Genomic DNA, 21,352 nt, shown 5'->3' on the forward strand with positions numbered 1-21,352 from the left:
TTCTTGCCCTCATTAGTTTTTAGGGAAATGCAAATCAAAACCACTTCATACCCACAGGGTGGTTATAATCAAAAGGACAGACCATAGCAAATATTGGTGAGGGTATGGAGAATTTGGAACACTCATACATTGCTAGTGAAAATGTAAAATGGTGTGACCACTTTAGGAAAAAAGTTTGGCTGTTCCTTAAAATGTCAAGTAGAATTATCATGTGACACACCAGTTTCACTCCTATGTAAATGCCCAAAACACTGAAAAACTTCAGACAAAAACCTGTACACAGATGTTCCTAGCAGCATTATTCATAATAGCCAAAAAGTGGAAATGAGTAAATGTCCATTAACCAATGAATAGATAAACAAAAGGTGATAAATCCACAGAATGGGTAACATTGATTCTCACAAACTAGCTCTGCTACTCACTGGTCACCCTCCCACCACCACCACCACCGTTGCTTTTTTTGTGTAGAATTTTCTCAGTTTTCGTGCTATTGTTTCTTGTAAACTTTAAAATAACTTTTTCAGTTTAAGAAAAAAAAAAATGCACTCCTGTACATGTATAAGTTACCCATAGTCTGGGGAGAATAAACCTCTTTATTGGGTTTTATCATCCTTCTCAAATTACCATCTTACTTCCTTTCTCCCAGTCACTGACAAAATAAAAAAGTGAGATCTCAACCTGCTGTTTCCATTTCTTTCGCCTCCATTCATTCTTACCTCCCCATAATCTGGATTACTATTGTTTAGGATCTTCGGAGGTCCAAGAGGGCCTAATTACCCAGTGCTTTGATATCCTTGATGTCTTCATTTTTACAGCATTTAATAACATCATTTACTTCTTTTTAATAGTCTCTTTATTTTTAAAAATGCATGTTCACATCTTATCCAGTGCTTTTTCTTAATGGTTTGACACTGGCTGCTCTTCCTTTGCCTACCTCTGGTTGTTTTCCAGACTCCGTATGAGATAAAATTGCCCTCCTTAATGCCAACCATAAATTATTTGTATATAAAAATATACTGGTATCTTGGGACGCCTGGGTGGCTCAGTTGGTTAAGCAGCTGCCTTCAGCTCAGGTCATGATCCCAGCGTCCTGGGATCGAGTCCCATATCGGGCTCCTTGCTCCGCAGGAAGCCTGCTTCTCCGTCTGACTCTGCCTTCCACTCTGTCTGCCTGTGCTCGCTCTCGCTCGCTCTCTCTGACAAATAAATAAAATCTTTAAAATATATATATATATACTGGTATCTTTAATATTTATTATGCAGTTTGAAAATTTTAAAAACTGCAGTGACAATATTTTCATTATTTTCTCCTTTTAACCTATAATCACTGATAACAGAGTTACTATTTTAAAGAATTTAGTACCTTTATTTGAAGTATAATCAATATATAATAATCATTCAGATATACAACATAATAATTCAATATTTGTATATATTGTGAAATGATCACCACAGTAACTCTAGTTAGCATTTGTCACAATACGTAGTTACAAAATTTTTTCTTATGACAGACTTTTAAGGTCTACCTTTAACTTTCAAATATACAATACAGTGTTACTAAGTATAGTCGCCATGCTAAATGTTACATCCCCACAACCAGCTCCTGTCTGGATTCTCATCACCCCATTCTAAACAGTCTCCAAAGTGATCTTCCTACTTTAGTTTCTCTCTCTTCTGTAATTCACCCAACTCATCCCTCCAGTTTATCTCTTTTAAAGGAACATTTCTGCTTTTAAAATCTAAACGTACATAAATAATAAAGCACTGTTTCCTTAACCTACCTATCAAGGCCTTCGTTTTTACCAACACCATCCATTAGACTTTTACAGATCCACCTCCCCCTTTCTCCTGATGAACCTTCTTACTCTCACGTTTCAACATGCTGGATATAGACTCAACACCTTTGCTTATGATTCCCACCTGAAATGTGTCTAACATTCATCCATCCATCTTGATTCAGCTCCCTCTTAAAATATTCCCTAATTCAGAATTAGTAGTCATTACTACTTTTTCTAAGTTCGTGACACAGCATTTGTTTCATTCATCGATCACTCCTACATTATGATTATTTCTTGTATACTGGCCTATTTTGATATTTCATTTGTAGATTTGTTTAACTTTTTGTATATGTATTGCTAAACTCCTGGAAGAATATTCCATAGACATTAAATAGAACTATCTTAGTATTTCCACCTTAGGTTTTATATATATGTATTTTTAGTGTTTTCATATGTTTGTTTTATGTTTGATATACTCTCATAGCCTATAGAGAGGCAAATTATAAAGGAAGTCACTCAAATAAATATATGAACTTTTAACGGCAGAAACAAGATAATAAGAAAGTTTGTTTAGCTTTTAAAGATAGATTGCAAAGTGTGACATTTAACTAAACACAGTTATTACATTTTGCTACTAATCTCACTTACTCTATTTTAGGATTCAAGCAGGATAGCCTCAAGATTTTTATTTTTTAAAAGAAAAGTATCTAAACATTGTTAAGCTATAAGACATTTTTATTACATCCTCCAAAACTGAGGAATTTTTTTTCAAGTTTCATCAAAGAGCAATTTTTTAAGGACTTAGCTATAAATCCTGGGAAATAGAAGTTTCTGATGGAATTCTTACCACTGAAATTAATTTAAGTACAACAAAGTTACTGGTACCCACTATTGAAAGATCCCTTAAAATCCAGCTGTCAGCGGGTTGTCATTTTTACAACGGAAGGAATAAGGTGTTGTTTCTTGTTCATATTTGTTTTTGGCAAGTGATTCCATGCTTGCCTTAATTGGTTAAAGGCCAAACATAGTCCATAAATTTCAGACCTTGATACAAATCAGACACATATACTCACATAAGCCCTGAAAGGAGACATACATCGATCCATGAGTATTAACAATTATATCTATCAGTATTTACATTGTTGCTACCTACATACAGTAAAATTATTTGATACTTTATCTGAGTGAACCAAATCGTGTACGTACTGGATATTTTATTATTGCTTAATTAACTAGATCTTAATTTTATCATTTTCCGATAGCTTTTATAACCAAGAGCTTTTTTTTATACCTTTTTCTTTAACAAAGAATGTTTTTAAGTTCATTCATACATCTTACTGAATTTTGAGGTCATTATAAATTCCAGATAATTCTAGCTTATAGCAGTCTTTTAATTTAGAGATTTATTTAATGTCGTAGTAAATGATTTATTCATTTTGAATAATTTTAATAAAAGTACAGATCACAAGTATTAGAAACTAATTATATATATTTGATTTTCAAAAACAAGTTATGTCATACATAATTTTTTAGTGTATTAATGATTGAAGAATAGGTAACCTGATGTAATAAAGATAAAAATATGAGGCATATTTTCTTATCCTTTAATATATCTGGACGCGGCTGGATAAATGCCAGATAATTTTTCAAATATTGTTATAAAATGTATAATATACAATTAATTAATATGTCAGGAGGGCCCAGAAATTAAACTGGGTTCCTATGAGGGAAATTTACTGAAATGCTTTTCCTACAGCTTCAGTGGCCAAAAGACAGCACTGGAATGTGAGAAACTAATTTTGGTTTGTTTTAACGCCTCAGAATGTTACAAATTAATCAAGTGCTACTTAAAGTCTAGAACTCATTAACTTTATAAGTTTTACTGTTCCCATGACAGAGATTAAGTTACAGCATAAAGCTTCTTTAGTCTCTCACATTGATCAGGTTGCCATCCCCACTTATCTGCTAGTTAGTCGATTCAGTGTAGGCAGCGATGTGTGCAATGACATAAAAGTACTAGTTTAGTCTTATGAACACTTGTACAAGCCAAACATGAACCCATTCTGGCTGTTTCTTACCTCTGCAATTTGCTTATGTACAGCAAATATATATATATATCTATATATCTGTAAACACACACCCACACAAACAATATCCACTTACACGCTCACTAAAGAAAAAGCCAAAGTAGATTGTAATAAGCTTCTTATTTTAACAAATCTAAAACATAAGCTGTACAGCCAATGTACTTAAGAGCCACAAGGATATGTAAGACTTACATATTGAATTAAACTCCCAGAACCCTAACTAAACCCAGGTGCCGGCCAATCACTGAAAGACATTTCTCAGCAGTATAGATATGCCATGTTCTTAGGAGAACAAGCAAAGTAGTTAGGGATAAGATGTGAACAAACCACTATGTAAGAGTATATATCCTCAGTAAACTTAAACGAGTACATATATATAAGCAAAATGTGGTAGCTTTGCATACCTTTTTAAAAATTTTTTTACTTTACGTGGAGTAGGTGAGTTTATGGCATTTCTAGAACAGATTGAGATTTGTGGTGAGAAGGCAAACAAAATAAAAACTATTGAGTGAACAGCAGGGCCCATTTGATGTGATTATGAAAGATGTTTCTTTATTCTGTTTTTTTCTTTTGCAATCTAAAAACAGTAGCAGGGGGTTGCAAGCAGAGTTCATCATAGGTTGTCAATCACTGTCATTTAACATTTGCAGGGGAAGATGTCTTTATACAAGGACAGCTGGGCAAATCAGAGACATAGATTTGCAGTTAGGAGCCTGTCCAGCCTCCACTAAATAAACAAGGACAGGGCAGACAGACCAGCCTCTCACATAAAAATATAATGGACTCCACTGACCTCGCTGCCCTCCATTCAGCTTCAATCCCAGTTGCATAAAAGCTTCACTGCCCACTTTCAATTTCCTTTAATTACCTACATGATGTAGATAAGAAAATGAACCTCACTTGTAGTCAGTGATCACACACAGGAAATTAACTAGACAAGTTGTTTAAAATTAGAGGAGTAATTTGGAGGTAAATAGAGTGTCCTACTGAGGAAAAAGAGGCTAGAAAAGGGTTTTTTGTGTGCTTGTTTGTTTTTAAGCAGGGATTTTGATTATTTTCCTAGCTCTCTCTGCTGATCCTGGGATTGCTGCTTTTCTAATCAATCTCAACTAAGTACGAAATCTCCTTTCTAAGTATTCTGAAACATCTAAAATAAAATTCTTGAAGGAGCTAAGAGCCAAGTAAAGTGGTGAGACAAACATGCCACCACATTCTAAAGAGCTTAGAAAAATTGTGAACTGGAATTACAGGAATAAATGATCATGGTTTTTACAGGAGGGTCTGGCAGAGAAAATGAGGATTAAGTAGCAGTTGTCTTCAGTCAGTCTTCATTTCAGATTGCTTGGCCAGTCCATAATCAAAACACACATGCACACAGAATTACATACCAAGAATATTCTTTATTTATTCTAACAAATTTGAAATCCATATTTTATTCTTAGAATTCATAGCATTTCAGTTTTTTTTAATTAACATATAATGTATTATTTGCCCCAGGGATACAGGTCTGTGAATCATCAGTCTGACACAATTCACAACACTCACCATAGCACATACTCCCCAATGTCCATCACCCAGCCACCCTAGCCCTACTTGAATTTTAATTTGAAAATACTGTAGGGTTTCAGAGTAATGTAACTTTGGAAAAGTTGCACCAGGTGTGTAATATATGTCATTCATTCCTTTTCCCTGTCTTTCCACAATATTTTGAGTTAGCTCACCAGGTACACTGAAAAGAGCATATTTCCTTACCACACACTGATGTGATTTTGTGAACATATAATTAATATGGATTTAAAAGAAACCTAATTGGAGACTGGAGATTAAAACCTGCAATATCAAATCTATGGTTCAAGAGGATACAATTCCTGAATATTTTATCTTTAATTTGACTGTCTCTTGTATTATGAGAACATTGTCTTTCAAAGAACCAGTGTTTTTTGTAACACAATTACATAAAAATTGTATGATTATTTGGATGAAATGAAGGTGCCACTACTAGTAGAGCATCAGTAAAAAAAAAAAAAAAAAAAATTGTTTCCTTGGATCATATTTAAGAATCATGATATCTTTAAAAACGAGTTAATTAAATGTTATTTTAGTTAGTGAAGTATATTTACATAATTGTAAACAAAGACTTACAACTGAAAACTGTAGAACAGAACTCAAATAATTGGATCTTCAACTTCAGCTAACATCCTGTGTGGTATCAGATGTGGAGATCATTATTATCCTAACTCCTGACATTTTTACCAAGACGTATAGTGTTTGAGTGTTTCATGAACACTATCACACGGAATCTTCCCACCAAATCCCAATTTAAGGTAAGGGATTTGGGTTTAGGAAGGTTTAGTTCCTCTTGGAGGGTCACATAGCTTGTAAATGGCAGAGTTGAAAATCCACCTGTTGTATCAGTTCCCAGATGCAGTGTTTTCTCTACCACCTCACACCATGCCATCCCACCCTCAGGACCTACAACATTTCTTAGGGGATTGATTATTTACTACATGTTTCAGGTTCCCCTTTAATTCAAACACTGGAAGCAGGAAAAGAGAGGATCCTCAACGGAAGTAATTACTTTTGATGAGATGCCAGTTAATTTTTGGATAATTTTTAACTACAGAAACTATTATTGGTTTGATACTTTATGAAGTATTTATAAATCAAATATCACCTCGTTTGAAGATCTCAAAAATATTGCATGTGTCAAGGTTTTTTAACTTTATTTTTTCAGTGTTCCAAGGTCATTGTTCAGGCATCACACCCAGTGCTCCATGCAATACGTGCCCTCCTTAATACCTACCACCAGGCTTACCCACCTTCCCACCCCACTCCTCTCCAAAACCCTCAGTTTGTTTCTCAGAGTCCACAGTCTGACTGTGGATTTCCCCCAACTCACTTCTCTCCATCTCCCCATGTCCTCCATGTTATTCCTTATGCTCCACAGATAAGTGAAACCATATGATAATTGACTCTCTCTGCTTGACTTATTTCACTCAGCATAATCTCCTCCAGTCCCGTCTATGTTGATACAAAAGTTGGTTATTCATCTTTTCTGATGGAGGCATAATATTCCATTGTGTATATGGACTGTGTCTTCTTATCCATTTGTCTGTTGAAGGGCATCTTGTCTCTTTCCACAGTTTGGCAACTATGGCCATTGCTGCTATAAACATTGGGGTACAGATGGCCCTTCTTTTCACTACATCTGTATCCTTGGGGTAAATACCCAGTAGTGCAATTGCAGGGTCATAGGATAGCTCTATTTTTAATTTCTTAAGGAATCTCCACACTGTTTTCCAAAGTGGCTGCACTAACTTGCATTCCCACCAACAGTGTAAGAGGGTTTCCCTTTCTCCACATCCTCTCCAACACTTGTTGTTTACTGTCTTGTTAATTTTGGCCATTCTAACTGGTGGTATCTCAGTGTGGTTTTGATTTGAATCTCCCTGATGGCTAATGATGATGAACATTTTTTCATGTGTCTGTTAGCCATTTTTATGTCTCCTTTGGAGAAGTGTCTGTTCATGTCTTCTGCCCATTTTTTGATGTGATTATCTGTCTTTTGAGTGTTGAGTTTGAGGAGTTCTTTATAGATTTTGGGTATCAGCCCAGTCTGTAGTATTATTTGCGAATATCTTCTCCCATTCCGTGGGTTTTTTCTTTTGTTTTGTTGACTGTTTCCTTTGCTGTGCAGAAGCTTTTGATCTTGAAGTCCTAAAAGTTCAGGGACTTCATCAAGATCAAAAGCATGTGTCAAATTTAATAATGAATAATACACTGCTTATCAAAAGCATATATTCAATAATAAATTCTGTGCAAGCATTCTAGCTTGTGTTCTCCTCTAATAAGAGTCAGTGTCCCTTTTTGCAATCCACATTTGAACCTTATCAGTCATACTTCTTTATCTAAAAAACAGATTTTTTTACTTTCTTTCAGTCTAGTCTTAAACTCCTCAAAGATACCTTACTCCCCCACTGTCATTTGAACCTCCTCTTCCTTATACTTGTTCAGTTGTCATTTTACATTATCTGTGGTCAATTTTGATTAAGATCAGTCTCCCTCACTGGACTATAGAGCTTTGTGAAAGTAAGTGGTCATGCCCCTGGTTTTATTTACCATTGTATACCTAATTATAATGTATGCTGAATAAAAATTGGGTAAACAAATGACTCAGCATATTAAGATCGTGTCCATTGTGGCAATATATTATTTACTTTAGTAAAAATGAAAGTGTATAGTTTTTTGCAAAGAAATTAAAGAATCCTGAGTTTAGAAAGATTGCTTCATACATTGAGAAAATGCAGCTCCTGGGATCAAGTCCCACATCTGGCTCCTTGCTCAGTAGGGAGTCTGCTGCTCCTTCTCCTTCTGCTGTTTCCCTCACTTGTCTCCCCGCCCCCCCCCCTGCATCAAATAAATAAATAAAATCTTTTAAACAAAATAGGAAAAATATCCTTGAATTTTTTTCATAAGGTCACTGTCTTTGGGTAGTCTACAGTAAAGATCCGATGGTCCCCTTATTAGACTTAGAAAGATCTCTCTTCTGCACGACATTTTTTCCAGCCTAGAAAGATCTCTCTTCTGCACGACATTTTTTCCAGCCTAAAATGTACTCAGCTGTTAGCAGACTCATGTGATACTGATACTTCTGGCAGTGAGCAAATTCACAATCCTACTGAAGCAGAGGATTAAAGCAATAAATCGGGTAATTCAAGCAGAATTGGCATGGTTTAGAGAACAGTGGAATCACGTCTTACATGGAGTTTAGATTCTAAAGAAAGAAAATATAACAAAAAGCACTGGTGATCAAATTTACCTGAAAATGACCCCAAAAGTACAATAAGCATGACTGTAAGTAGTCAGTCCTATTTGGATATACTCCTCAGTGAGTTCAATGCCACTACTTTTTCCTTTAGCGTTGGGGCAGATCATTGTTTCTTTAGTTTAGCACCAAATGGAGGAGTTGGTTTCATTAGAAGTCATGCTTTATGAAGGTGTGTATCATGTGCTTCTTCGGATGCTGGAACCACAGAATATAGAAAGATGTTCACACATACAGAGGTATTTGAGGCTGGGAAATGCCCAGTTAATATTGTTATTAATTGGTCAGTCTCCCTCTTGTCTGTCTCTCCCTGTTTCTCTCTCCCTCCCTACCTCTGTGTGTGTGCTAGGGGTTGGTGGGTAAAGTGTATAATCAAATTTGAATAAGATTGTACTGAGGGGAGTGGATTACTTAAATAATACTACAGTTAGTGCTTTTAGGCCAAATTCTTACTTTCCATGTAATTTTTCTTTAATCGAACTTTTCATATAATTTGTAAACCTAATCCTGTTTCTTACCTATTCAAAGCCTAGAGAGCGAATTCAGTTTGCAGTATTAAAATAACTATTTGATTTTCTTCTGCTAGAAGATCAGAAGTTGTATTTAATGAACAGTAGAAAGAAATCTAAATATGAATAAAACGTTAGACCATGAAACGGTTTTAAAGCTTATTTCTCCCCCTCCACCTCCACCAACTATCCAGATTATTGCCCTCTCTTTAAGTGTATTTTGCATGCTTGACAGAAAGCTCCAACTCACTGAGTGTTCCCAACTTCTCTGCTATTAATAGCATCATCATTCTCTTCATCCCTGAGGCTCAAACCTCAGACCCCTCCTTAGCTGTTTTATAGATCTGCTCATACTTTTTCTCCACATGGAATGCAAGGAATCTCTCTCCCTCTGTCCTCTTCTACAAGTTGTTCTAAGCCTAGAACGAACACTGTCTTTTTTGGAAAACTTTCCAGCACACCCAATTCACTCCAGGACTCTTCCCTAAATAATTATATTTTATTCTACACTTAAAGTAATTATTTATATAAATTTTTGCCCAATATAATTTTAATTTCCTCGAAGGAAAAGGTCACATTTTAGATTTCTGAACCATCTTCGTTCTTACCTGCTGTTCATTTTTTCTTAAACATTTGGCAAGCCTGGAATAGGTGGATAGTCACTGATAGGGATTTGGATGGAGCTCAGATACTACGTTGAGATGGATCAGCCATTACATGATGATGCTTCGGTCCTAAAATTCACCTGAAATCAAAAATAATATAACTGTCATGTACAACTGGTCCTTCTTTAGCAGATGACTTCAGAGAGAACAGACAGGAAAGAACTGAAATGACGTACGAAAGGAAAACCAACATGACACATAGGGGCAAAAATGATTAATTGCTAATATGTCAACATACATATCTTTACACAAAGCAGTCAAAAGGTGAAGATAACATTTAAAATAATGTAGAATAGCTGTAATATTTTTGACTAGTGCAGGACAAAATGAGGTGAAACAATTTAAAAATATTTATCTAGTTCAGTTAAACAGAATATTTCCGCTTTTCATTTAAAATATTTTTTTCAGGGGCGCCTGGGTGGCTCAGTGGGTTAAGCCCCTGCCTTTGGCTCAGGTCATGATCCCAGGGTCCTGGGATCAAGTCCCACATCAGGCTTTCTGCTCAGCAGGGAGCCTGCTTCCCCCTCTCTCTGCCTGCCTCTCTGCCTACTTGTGATCTCTGTCAAATAAATAAATAAAATCTTTTTAAAAAATAAATAAAATATTTTTTCAGCATACTATATTAAATCAATTGAAATTATTTTAAGACCTATTTTTTTAGTCTTTTGAACTCGTGATTTTCCTTCCCACTCTAGGGTTTTTGTGTATATACTGTTCCTAGAACACTTCATTTCTCTCTTCATCTACTTAATATCTGCTAATCTCTATATCTTATCTGCCTTTTTCTTCAGGAATCCTTTATGACCTTCCTAACTCAGTCAAATTCCTTGGCTAGATTCTGTCATGCTTCTGTATGTTTCTTCTTCATAGCACTTGTCACCTTATTAAATTTGCATTTATTTACATGATCGGTTGAGTAATGTATGTCTTTCTCATAAGGCAGATAATCAACAAATATTTGTTTAAATGAATTTATTCCATTTGGTTTTTGAAATAAGAATTTACCTATTAATATAGTTTGAATTTTCATCATAAAGATGTAATTATGTTTTTAGTAGTTTTGTAGTATACTGAACATACAGTAAAGGCACAGGTTTCTGAAATTGTAGGTCAAGCAAGGAAAGATAAAAATATATATAGGTATAGAATACTCTAATTGTTTCATATAATTGAATTCCAAATTATACAGTCTTCAGGGATTCCATCACACAGTTTTATTTCCTAGGCAGGAATTCTGTACCTATCAAAAGCAAATCAAAAGTTATCGCATTCCCCTCTATGAGCTTTAACTCCCTCTCCTTCCACCCTGACCTCTACCTAGACAACCACCAATCTGCTTTCTGTCTCTGTAGATTAGTTTGCAAATCCTTAGGGTATGTACTCTGTTTTTGGTCTGATTTCATTCATCATAATTATTCTGAGATTCATCCATATTTTGGTATCAATAGTTCGTTCTTTCTATTGCTGAGTAAAATTCCATTGCATGGATCCATTGTATGGATGTATGGGTAAAATTTATCCCTTCATTTGTTGATGGACGTTTAGGTTTTTTCCTCTTTTTTTTTTTTTTTTTGTTTGTTTGTTTTGCTGTATAAGTAAAGCTGCTGTGAACTACTGTGTACGGTTTTTGTATGAACATATGCTCTTTTTTCTCTTAGGTAAATCACTAGGAACATGGTAGTTATATGTTTAAATTTTAAGAAAATATGAAACTGTTTACCTAAGCAATTTAAACGTTTTAAATTCCTGCCAACTGTGTAGGAAAAGTTTCAATTTTTCTCCATTCTTGCTAGTACTTGATATGTTAGTCATTTAAATTTTGGCCATTCTAATTTTTATTTTCCTGATAACTAATAATATTTCATATAGATACATACATAAATAGATACATAAAGTATCTATTAAAATCTTTCCTGTTTTTCACTGGAATGTTTGCATTCCCACTGAGTTTTGAGAGTTGATACATTCTGTATATAAGGCCTGTATTAGATCTATGCTTTGCAGATGTTTTCAGTCTATGGCCTATGTTTTAATTTTCTTAATGTCTTTTTTTTAAGAACAGTTTTTTTTTTTAATTTGAAGCTCAATCTATCATTTTTTTTTAAAGATCATGCTTTAAATTATCTTATCAAAGAAATATTTTCCTAACCCTAGGTAGCAGAATTGTCCTCCTGCTTTTCTTCTGAAAGTTTTATAGGTTTAGATTTTATATTTAGGTCTATCATACATTTTGAGTGAACTTTTTATATACAGTATGAAGTAGAGATTGAACGGTTTTATTTGCTTTATTTTGGGGGGTTTTGTATGTAGATTCCCAATGATTCCACTACCATTTCTTGAAAAGATACTCTTTCTCCACTGCTTTGTCTTTCACACTTTGTCAAAAATTTGTTGTCCATATAGGTATGTATTTATTTCTGGATCTATTCCATAGAACACTTTTTCTTATTAGATAAGCTTTATAATTAAAGTCTTGAAATCAGGTCTTGTTAACTCCCACTTTGTTACTTTTAAAGTTCTTAAAGTTATCCTAGGTCCTTTACATTTCCGTATTTTTTTTTTTTTTTTTTGGACAGAGAGGTCACAAGTAGGTAGAGAAGCAGGCAGAGACAGAGGGGAAAGCAGGCTCCCTGCTGAGCAGAGAGCCCAATGCTGGGCTCAATCCCAGGACCCTGGGATCATGACCTGAGCTGAAGGCAGAGGCTTTAATCCACTAAGCCATCCAGGCACCCCTCCATATGAATTTTAGAATCAATTATCTTATGATTAGAATCATTATTTTCTTCTGTTAGCTATGACTCCCAATATTGGCCTGTGTCTCCAGTCTTTAGGGGCAGCAGTTTGCCCCATGTCCTCTCTTCTTTCATGGCTCCAAAAAGAGTTGTTGAACTTTCAATTTGTTTGGCTTTTTACTTGTTGTTAGGATAGAATAGTGACTTCCAGGCTCCTTACATGTGGTACTGGAAACTTGATTTCAAATCATTTTATTTTAATCTAACTTACTACAATAAATTTTAAGTTAAGGATTCTTCTCTTCATCCTTTTCTTCCCTCACCAATCTTATCCTCTACCTCCCTGCCTCAGCCCTGCCATATCCTTCCATTCATCCTATAGCTCTTAAATATCATTGTTTCCAAGAAATTTTCCCCGACTGTTTAAAATAAGTACGTCCCCAAACCCAATGTCCCTTCAGCACTCTGTACGTACCTTATAATAAGATTCACTGTACTTGGTAGAACTGTCTGTCCCTGAGGAACTCTCAGTTTCTGGTTCATTGCTGTGGTCCCGGTGTTAAACATTTTGTATGATGCCCAGCAGGTCCTCTGTTATTTTTGTGGATTGTAAAAATAAGAGCATTCATGCATTTCAGATATATTGCACATTACTAGCTTGTGCTTACATATTTTTTCATTTTATTTTATTGTATTTCTTTTCAGTGTTCCGGCATTCATTGTTTATGCACCACACCCAGTGCTCCATGCAATAAGTGCCCTCCTTAACAGCCACCACTGGGCTCACCCATCCCCCACCCCCCTCGTCTCCAAAATCATCAGCTTGTGCTTACATATTAATAATAGTATTGAATAAAGCAAAGTTCTAAGAGGGCATGATTAGTTACCTTATGGTTTTTCTAAACTACGTTTTAAATGTCAGTAGTTCAGCTGAGAAGTATGTTAATTATACCTTTGATCCAACATTATTTTTTATATATATATATTTATATGTGTTTGTGTGTTTTCCAGGATGCAGAAGAATACACAGATTTGCCTGTAAGACATAATGAAGATCATATGAATAGTGAACTGGCAAAATGTCTTCCCTTTGAATCAAATCCTCATTCATTTGATAGCCCTCACACCAAAGCACATCTCCTACTACAGGCACATCTCAGCAGAACCATGCTGCCCTGCCCAGACTACGACACGGACACCAAAACAGTCTTGGACCAAGCGCTCAGAGTATGTCAGGTATGAAAGTCTAAGACCTATATTTTCTCCCATTGTTTTTGCTTTTCTCCCCCCTGCCCCGTATTAGGATAAAATATACTTGCATTTAAAATATTTTATCACTGCATTGTTGAGAAAAATCTGATGAATCAAATCAAGAACTTTCAAAGGAAAAGGCAAATATAAATGCAGTAAGATTACAATTTCAGCTATCCATTAGGTGAAAATTGAAGATAAAATTCAATGCCAGCTACTTTTCTAAGTTCTGAGTATATAGCAGTGAACAAGCAAAAGACTGCCTGCTCCGTCCAAAGAAACAAAATCTTGCTGGATGGAACTAGAGGGTATTATGCTGAGCAAAATAAGTCACTCAGAGAAAGACAGTTATCATACGATCTCTCTGATAGGAGGAATTTGAGAGACAAGGCGGGGGTTATGGGGGTAGGGAGGGAAAAATGAAACAAGATGGGATGGGGATGAAGACAAACCATAAGAGAGTCTTAATCTCAGGAAACAAACTGGGGGTTGCTGCAGGAGGGGAGGGGAGGGATAGGTTGGCTGGGTGATGGGCTGGAGGGTGGGATATGTATGTGCTATGGCGGGTGCTGTGAGATGCGTAAGCCTGACGAATCACAGACCTGTACCCCTGGGACAAATAATACATTATATGTCAAAATTTAAAAAAAAAAGACTGCCTGCTGTTATGGGCTTTCACTTGAGATGGAAAAGACAATTAAAAATATAAGTCGGAGGGATAACTGTGATGGGTTTTTTTTTTTTTAAGTAATAAAGTATAATAAAGGAAATAGAGAGAAAGATGGAAAGTATTGTTCTGTGCTACTTTAAATGTGTTCCAGGACTATCTTGCTTATAAGGTAACATTAAAGAAAGAATTGAGGGGCGCCTGGGTGGGGTGGCTCAGTGGGTTAAAGCCTCTGCCTTTAGCTCAGGTCATGATCTCAGGGTCCTGGGATCGAGCCCCGCATCATCGGGCTCTCTGCTCAGCAGGGAGCCTGCTTCCCCCTCTCTCTCTCTGCCTGCCTTTCTGCCTACTTGGATCTCTGTCTGTCAAATAAATAAATAAAATCTTTAAAAAAAAAAAGAAAGAAAGAAAGAAAGAAAGAATTGAAAGAAGAGAGTGAGCCCTAAGATTATCCGAGAGAGTATACTCCAAAAACTAGGAAAGCTGGTTCCAAGTCTCTCATGCAGGAACTTACTTGGTGTCATCGAAGAAAAATAAAGGAGACCATTGTAAAGAAGATGGACAGGAGCATTAGAAATGAAGTAAAAAAGAAGTGGATGTGGAGATTATTTTCTCAGAGAAAATGGGGTCAGGTCAGGGGAGGGAGTTTGTAAACCACTAAGGATTTTGGATTTTACTCTGAGACGGAAGCTGCTAGAGCAGTGATTCTGTTGGTTATATCTATGAATATTTACCATGTTAATTTAAAACTGAAAAAGTCTCAAATATTTATTGTGTTATTTAAAACTAATAATAACAGACCCATTGTATGTTAATTGAAGTAACATGATTTTTCAGGAAAAGTGACTATTTTCCAAGACAATAAAAAAATTAATGAAAAGTATAAAATTGTTTTACATTTTTGCAAATATCTTTAATATCTAGCTTAATAGAAGTCAGCAAAATTCATATATCTCCTTTTGCAATCAGTCTGTTACAGTATGATGTGTTATGAAAAAAAGTATGAAGTATATGAAAAAAAGCCAGCCTCACAAAGACATGTAGTTTGAAAAGGGAAGAGTATTTTTGTAGCCTTTTCAGGTAATTGTGGATGTCCTTTTTTGACACTACATGGAAATGACATGCGGTTTTTCTTGAAGATTAGTTGCAGTATGGAATCTGAAACCCTATCAATGAAACTTTTCATACCTTGAATGCTTTAGGGCTAGGCATGAAGTGATGGTGGCTGGACCATGTTGATAAGTGTGAGACTGGTTAGCATTGGCTGGTTTCCTGTATTTAGTTATTTGTTTATTTATTTATTTATTTTCAGAATTAACAGAATCTGCTAATGAATTGGAAAAGAGTTTTTAGGGAAAGTGAGGAGCAGAGAAGTTTCCAGGGCTAGTCTCCTGAGCAAATGGAGGGATGGAGCTGCCATTTACTAAGAGGTGATGGGGAGAGGAGCAATGTTGGGGAAGCGCTCCCAAGGGAGTGAGATAATGAGAGATTGAATTTTTCTGCATTCTACCTTTATTTGACATTTGGGTAATGAGAAACAATTTTAAAATTTTCCCAAAAACTTAGGGTGTTTTTAAGGTAGAGAAAATAGGTCTGGGTCTATGGAGGTACATTATGGCATCATTTAAAAATTAAAGACTTGTAAAAAACCTAAGTATCTTTCCATTTATAGAATGCTGTAAAGTTTACAATTTCATTTGTAAATTCTGCATGTATATAAAACATCTGTATCTATATGTACAAATATATCTAGAGAGAAGATGCTGAATAGTGTCCACCAAAAGGTGAACAGTAACCATCTCTCTAGCAGGATTGTGGGTGGTTTTTAATTTCTTCTTTATGCTTTTCTAAAATGTTTAAATCTTTTAAAATTAGCTTCTAACATTTTTATTATCATAAAAAATTAAATTATACCATTTAAAAGATAGGAATATTTCATAAAATAGAGTAAGTACAAACTTACAGAAATGTAGGAGGTAAAGCTATACTAAACACAGATATTTTTTGACATCCTTTTGTAACCAACACATGGTTTTCCTCTCTAGGAAGACATGGACACACATACCCCACAATTTCTTGGTCCATTCAATTATGAGTGGACATTTGGGTGGCTTCCGTGTCTTGCTATTGTAAATAATGGTGCTATAAACATAGGGGTACATGTATCCTTTGAATTAGTGTTTTTGTATTCTTTGGGTAAATACTCAGTAGTGTGATTGCTGGATTATAGGGCAGTTCTATTTTTAACATTTTGAGGAACCTCCATACTGTTTTCCACAGTGGCTCCATCAGTTTGCATTCTCACGTCAATGGTACAAAAGGGTTACTTTTTCTCCACAACTTCACCAACATCTGTTGTTCCTTGTGTTGTTGATTTTAGCCATTCTAAAGGTGTAAGGTGGTATTGCATTGTAGTTTTTATTTGAATTTTCATGATGATAAGTGATGATGAGCATCTTTTTATGTGTTTCTTGGCCATTTTGTTTTTATTTGAAAAAATGTCTCTGTGTCTTCTGTGCATTTTAATTGTATTATTTGTTTTGGGGGTATTGGTTTATATAGTTCTTTATATATTTTGGATACTAATCCTTTATCACATATGTCACTTGTAAATATCTTCTCTCATTCTATAGATTGCCTTTTAGATTTATTGATTATTTCCTTTACTGTACAGAAGCTTTTTACTTTTATACAGTAAAATATTTTTTTTTATTTTTATACTTTTATAAGTTTATTTTTGCTTTTGCTTTTCTTTGCCTTGGGGAACCTATCTAGAAAAAAGTTACTATGGTTAATGTCAGAGAAGTTATTGGCTGTGCAGGCATTTTATGGTTTCAGGTTTTACATTTAGGTCTTTAATCCATTTTGAATTTATTTGTGTGTATGGTGTAAGAAAGTGATCAAGTTTCATTTCTTTGCATATTGCTCTCAATGTTCCCCAGCACCATTCGTTGATGTTACTGTCTTTTGCCCATTGGAAAATATTTCCTATTCTGTGGAAAAAACCACCATTGCATTTAGTAGTCATTTCTCTCCTTAGTCCCTTGACTTTCATGATCTTGGCCCTTTTCAGGAGTACTGACCAGTTATTTTAACCCACTGAGCCACCCAGGCGCCCTGACCAGTTATTTTATAGAACTGTCTCTCAATTTGGGTTTGCCTAATGTTTCTTCATAATTAGATTGAATATGTATATATAGTATACATCACTATATATAGTAGCTACATTACTCCACTGTAGGTACTTCTTGGCCTTTTCTTTTACAATTAATGCATATTTTTTGCAGAGATGTTTTGAGATTTGAGATTATGCAAATATCCTATTTCTTATCATACTTTCCCACATTATTTTCTGCTCCATTGGTGAATTTTGTCTGGAGCAGTTATTGCTATTCTGATTTTCTGTTTCCACTGTTCCTGGAATTCTGGAAGGAAAAACTTGTTCTTCCCTATTTATTTCTTTTATTCACATATTTATTTATATAAGTATAGACTCATGAGTGTTTATTTTATTCTATTGGGTAAAATCCTTTGCTGTCATTTATTTTGCTGCACAGATTGTCTCAGCATCCACCACTGGGGCCTCTCACACTGGCTTTATATTTGACATGCCCACATTATTATTTTAACATCACCTTGCAATCTTCTGTCTTGTACCTTTCCCTGCCCTAGCCCTGGAATCAGCAATGTTTCCAAAGAGCCCTGGTTCTTTTTATTAGAGAATAGTTTAGAGAACTCATCTGCTGGCTTGTTGACTCCATCACTCCTTGGGTGTCTTTGCCTCTTAGGCCTACTCACTGGACAAAGCTAGGAAATGTAGGTGTGCCTAGACAGACATCTATACCATTTGCATATCTACTTATCTCAGTGCATATGTATATCTGTGTGTGAAAACGTTTGTATTTACAAAACCGTGAGTTCATTTCTAATACCACCAATTCCACTCCAGTACCAAAAAGTTCATTTCACTCTTTTTAAACTTATAACTCCTTTCTCTACCTGTGAAAAACCTGGCTCTCATTAATCAAAACATATTTACCACTTCCTCAATCATAGTATATTCCTGATGTCATTTTAGAGTCACTAACCCTTTTTCCTACAAAACCAAATTTACTAGCTAGAGTACTACAATAGTTTGTTTTGTTCTTTTTTGTCCGTGGATGCTCAAAAAGCTCTTTTCCTTTGTACATTTATACATATACCTACTTGCTCTCTCACTTTTTTCTTTTGCAGTTTTATCATTATTTCATAAATATCTTAACCTAATAATTTATAACATTAAATATTTTTAACACTAAATGTTTTTTTCAACATAATTTCTAATGGCTGCATAGTTTATTTAATGACTCCCCTATAGTCAGACATTATGGTGGAAATTTCTGTGTTATAAATTTTTAGTTATGATCATCTTAAATGTTGAGTTGACTTTTTACCAGAAGCCACCTGGTCAAAAGTTTTGTTGTAAAGAGATGGCAACCAGCTTTGTATCCTAAATCCTCTCATTCCTGCAATTTGTAAGACTGTGATAAAAATAAACAAGCCAGGAAGACAAAAGAATATTAGGGTTGCCAATGGAAATTTTGGGGAGAAAATTAAGAGCTGATAAAATTTTCTTGGCTGATTGAGCTTTATAATTTTACCCTATTTTTCTCATTTGATAATGTGGGGTATTGTTGGCCTTAAAAAAGTATTGGTTCAAGCCGTTTGCCAAGCTGCAGCCCTGCTGGCTGATTGAAAATTATACTACTGCCCTCATGGGACATGAGCCTGACCTTGTGTCTATGTGAGGGACTCACTACCACCATCTCTTGCCATAAATCCAACTCCACTCTTGTTTTAGTATAAGGTGCTAGGCAGTCGCTTAAAGTAAAAGGGTCTGAGTAAAAATAACACCTTACAAGAACAGGGCATTAGTTACTGTTTATAAATTAAACGATTTGAGGACTCAAGGAAATAGGTTTTTTCCTTGCTTTATCATACTCATTTACTCTAAAGCTTTTTTATGCCCCTTATTTTATAGAAACATACCATTTATATGAGCCATCATTTAGATTATGAAAACACTGTAGCCTTGACTACCCATGTCCTACGGAATCTTTCACAGAAAAAAGGCATAGTTGTGTAACCCTTTTCCCTGCTTGAAGTCAGCATATACTCTCCTTTCTTTTGTACCCATTTGAAATTATATATCAAGATCATTTGAGTCATTGTTTTTAGTTTGAGATATTTTTGTAATGGTTCCTTTTAATATGTCACTGTTACTAGTATTTCCATTTCCATCCTACTGAACAAAAATACAGGTAAAAATTACTGTGCATATCTCGGTTTTTTAAATCTGCTTTAAAAATTCTAATTTGTAAATTGAGTAATTACAGAATTGATTGTTCTTGCCATTCACCTTTGAAACCCTCTTCTTGATTGTGTTAACTGTAATATGTATCTGTAAAATGTTTTAAGTGAAATGACATACTTTCTGCGCTGGATGTACCAAAGGAAAATTAATTTTTTTTTAGCTTTTATGAGAATATAACAAATAAGAAGTATCAAAAATGAAACTGGCTTGCCTAAATTTTCTAACGTTGACAGCAAAGCCAGAACTGCTGTTGTCTGGTGTTTTGATTATAGCTTTCTGCTGCTTTTTAAACAAGAGACAAAGAAATTGATGCTCAGAGAAGTTAAATAACTTTGTTAAGGGTGATTTGCCAAGGCAGTCCATACTGAAACCATTGGAATTACCAGGATTTTAAATCCTACTCTATTATCTCTGATCTTTTCTGAGAAGGGCTGTAAGTCTTTACATTAAAATCATCTTCATTTTTACTTAAAACTAAAATCTTTTAAATCATCTTCATTTAAATGAAAATTATCTAAATACAGTAGTGAGCCAGATAGCATAAGTGTATAGTCACTCCCACTACCTTCTGTTTGGTATTTATAGCAAAACTTCCCAGTAACTGAATGCTTTCAGGTGTTTCATGGAAAAAGGAAAATCAAGGCTGGAGGAGCTGACTCAGTGAGCTGAGAACCAGAGGGCTGTGTGCTTCGATGTGCGCTTCTGTGGTCAGGTTGCTGGGTTATCTAGGAAAGCTTCTTTAAGATGTGGTAGAAGATGGACTTGTCGGCTAATGCTGCTGCAGCCTAAATTTAATAGATCAAAATATTTCTTTTTAATATTTATTTTAAAAGACTTTAGCATCAGTGCTTTTAAAGACTATAAGATGATTCTGTTATCTCGTGAAAGAACACACAGAGACATGCGACGGCAGGTTGATTAGAAAGGGATCTGGAGACCTTTGCTTCCAAATTTAAATTGGAATTTATGTATGTAAATATCAGATTTGACCAGAATTATTTGGAGAATTGTACACTATCCCCGCACCCCACCACAAAAAATCACTATATCATGATGGCCCATAAGGCAGACCGTCATTAACAATGATAGTGCTGAACGGTTTTTGAGAACTTCTCTTTGTACCAGGCTCTGTTCTACTTTCTTGGCATTACATTTGTTATACTAGCCTAATGAAGTAGTATAATTATCCTCATTTTACAGATGAACACTAAGTAATTTGCCCAAGATCACATCCAAAAGAAAGAGTTTTCAGCATAGTTTGGGTATATGTAATAAAGATATATCCCACCAGGTTCCCTTTGTCCTATAAGGATGAATTTAAAAATTATACTCATGGTCTAGTCAGAATTTGTTTTAAAATATGAGAACTTAACAGGAATTTCCACGTTTTTTTAAACCAAGAAGTCCCACTAGACCATGAATAATATTTTTAATTCATCACTCCCTTTTAAGATATAATCAAATCACCTCCTCCTTATTTATTCT

General features: G+C 35.1%; 1 protein-coding gene across 1 annotated transcript in view; it reads left to right on the forward strand.

Moving 5' to 3' along the window:
• The window catches only part of ASCC3 (activating signal cointegrator 1 complex subunit 3), a 338,051-nt gene that overhangs the window by 297,764 nt on the left and 18,935 nt on the right, over positions 1–21,352 (forward strand). The window contains exon 37 of the mRNA XM_082731866.1: positions 13,608–13,832. Within this exon, the coding sequence (XP_082587992.1) occupies positions 13,608–13,832 (225 nt within the window). The remainder of the gene's footprint in view (positions 1–13,607; positions 13,833–21,352) is intronic.

This window comes from Mustela nivalis (genome assembly GCF_964662115.1).
Source record: "Mustela nivalis genome assembly, chromosome: 5".
NCBI classification, from domain to species: domain Eukaryota; kingdom Metazoa; phylum Chordata; class Mammalia; order Carnivora; family Mustelidae; genus Mustela; species Mustela nivalis.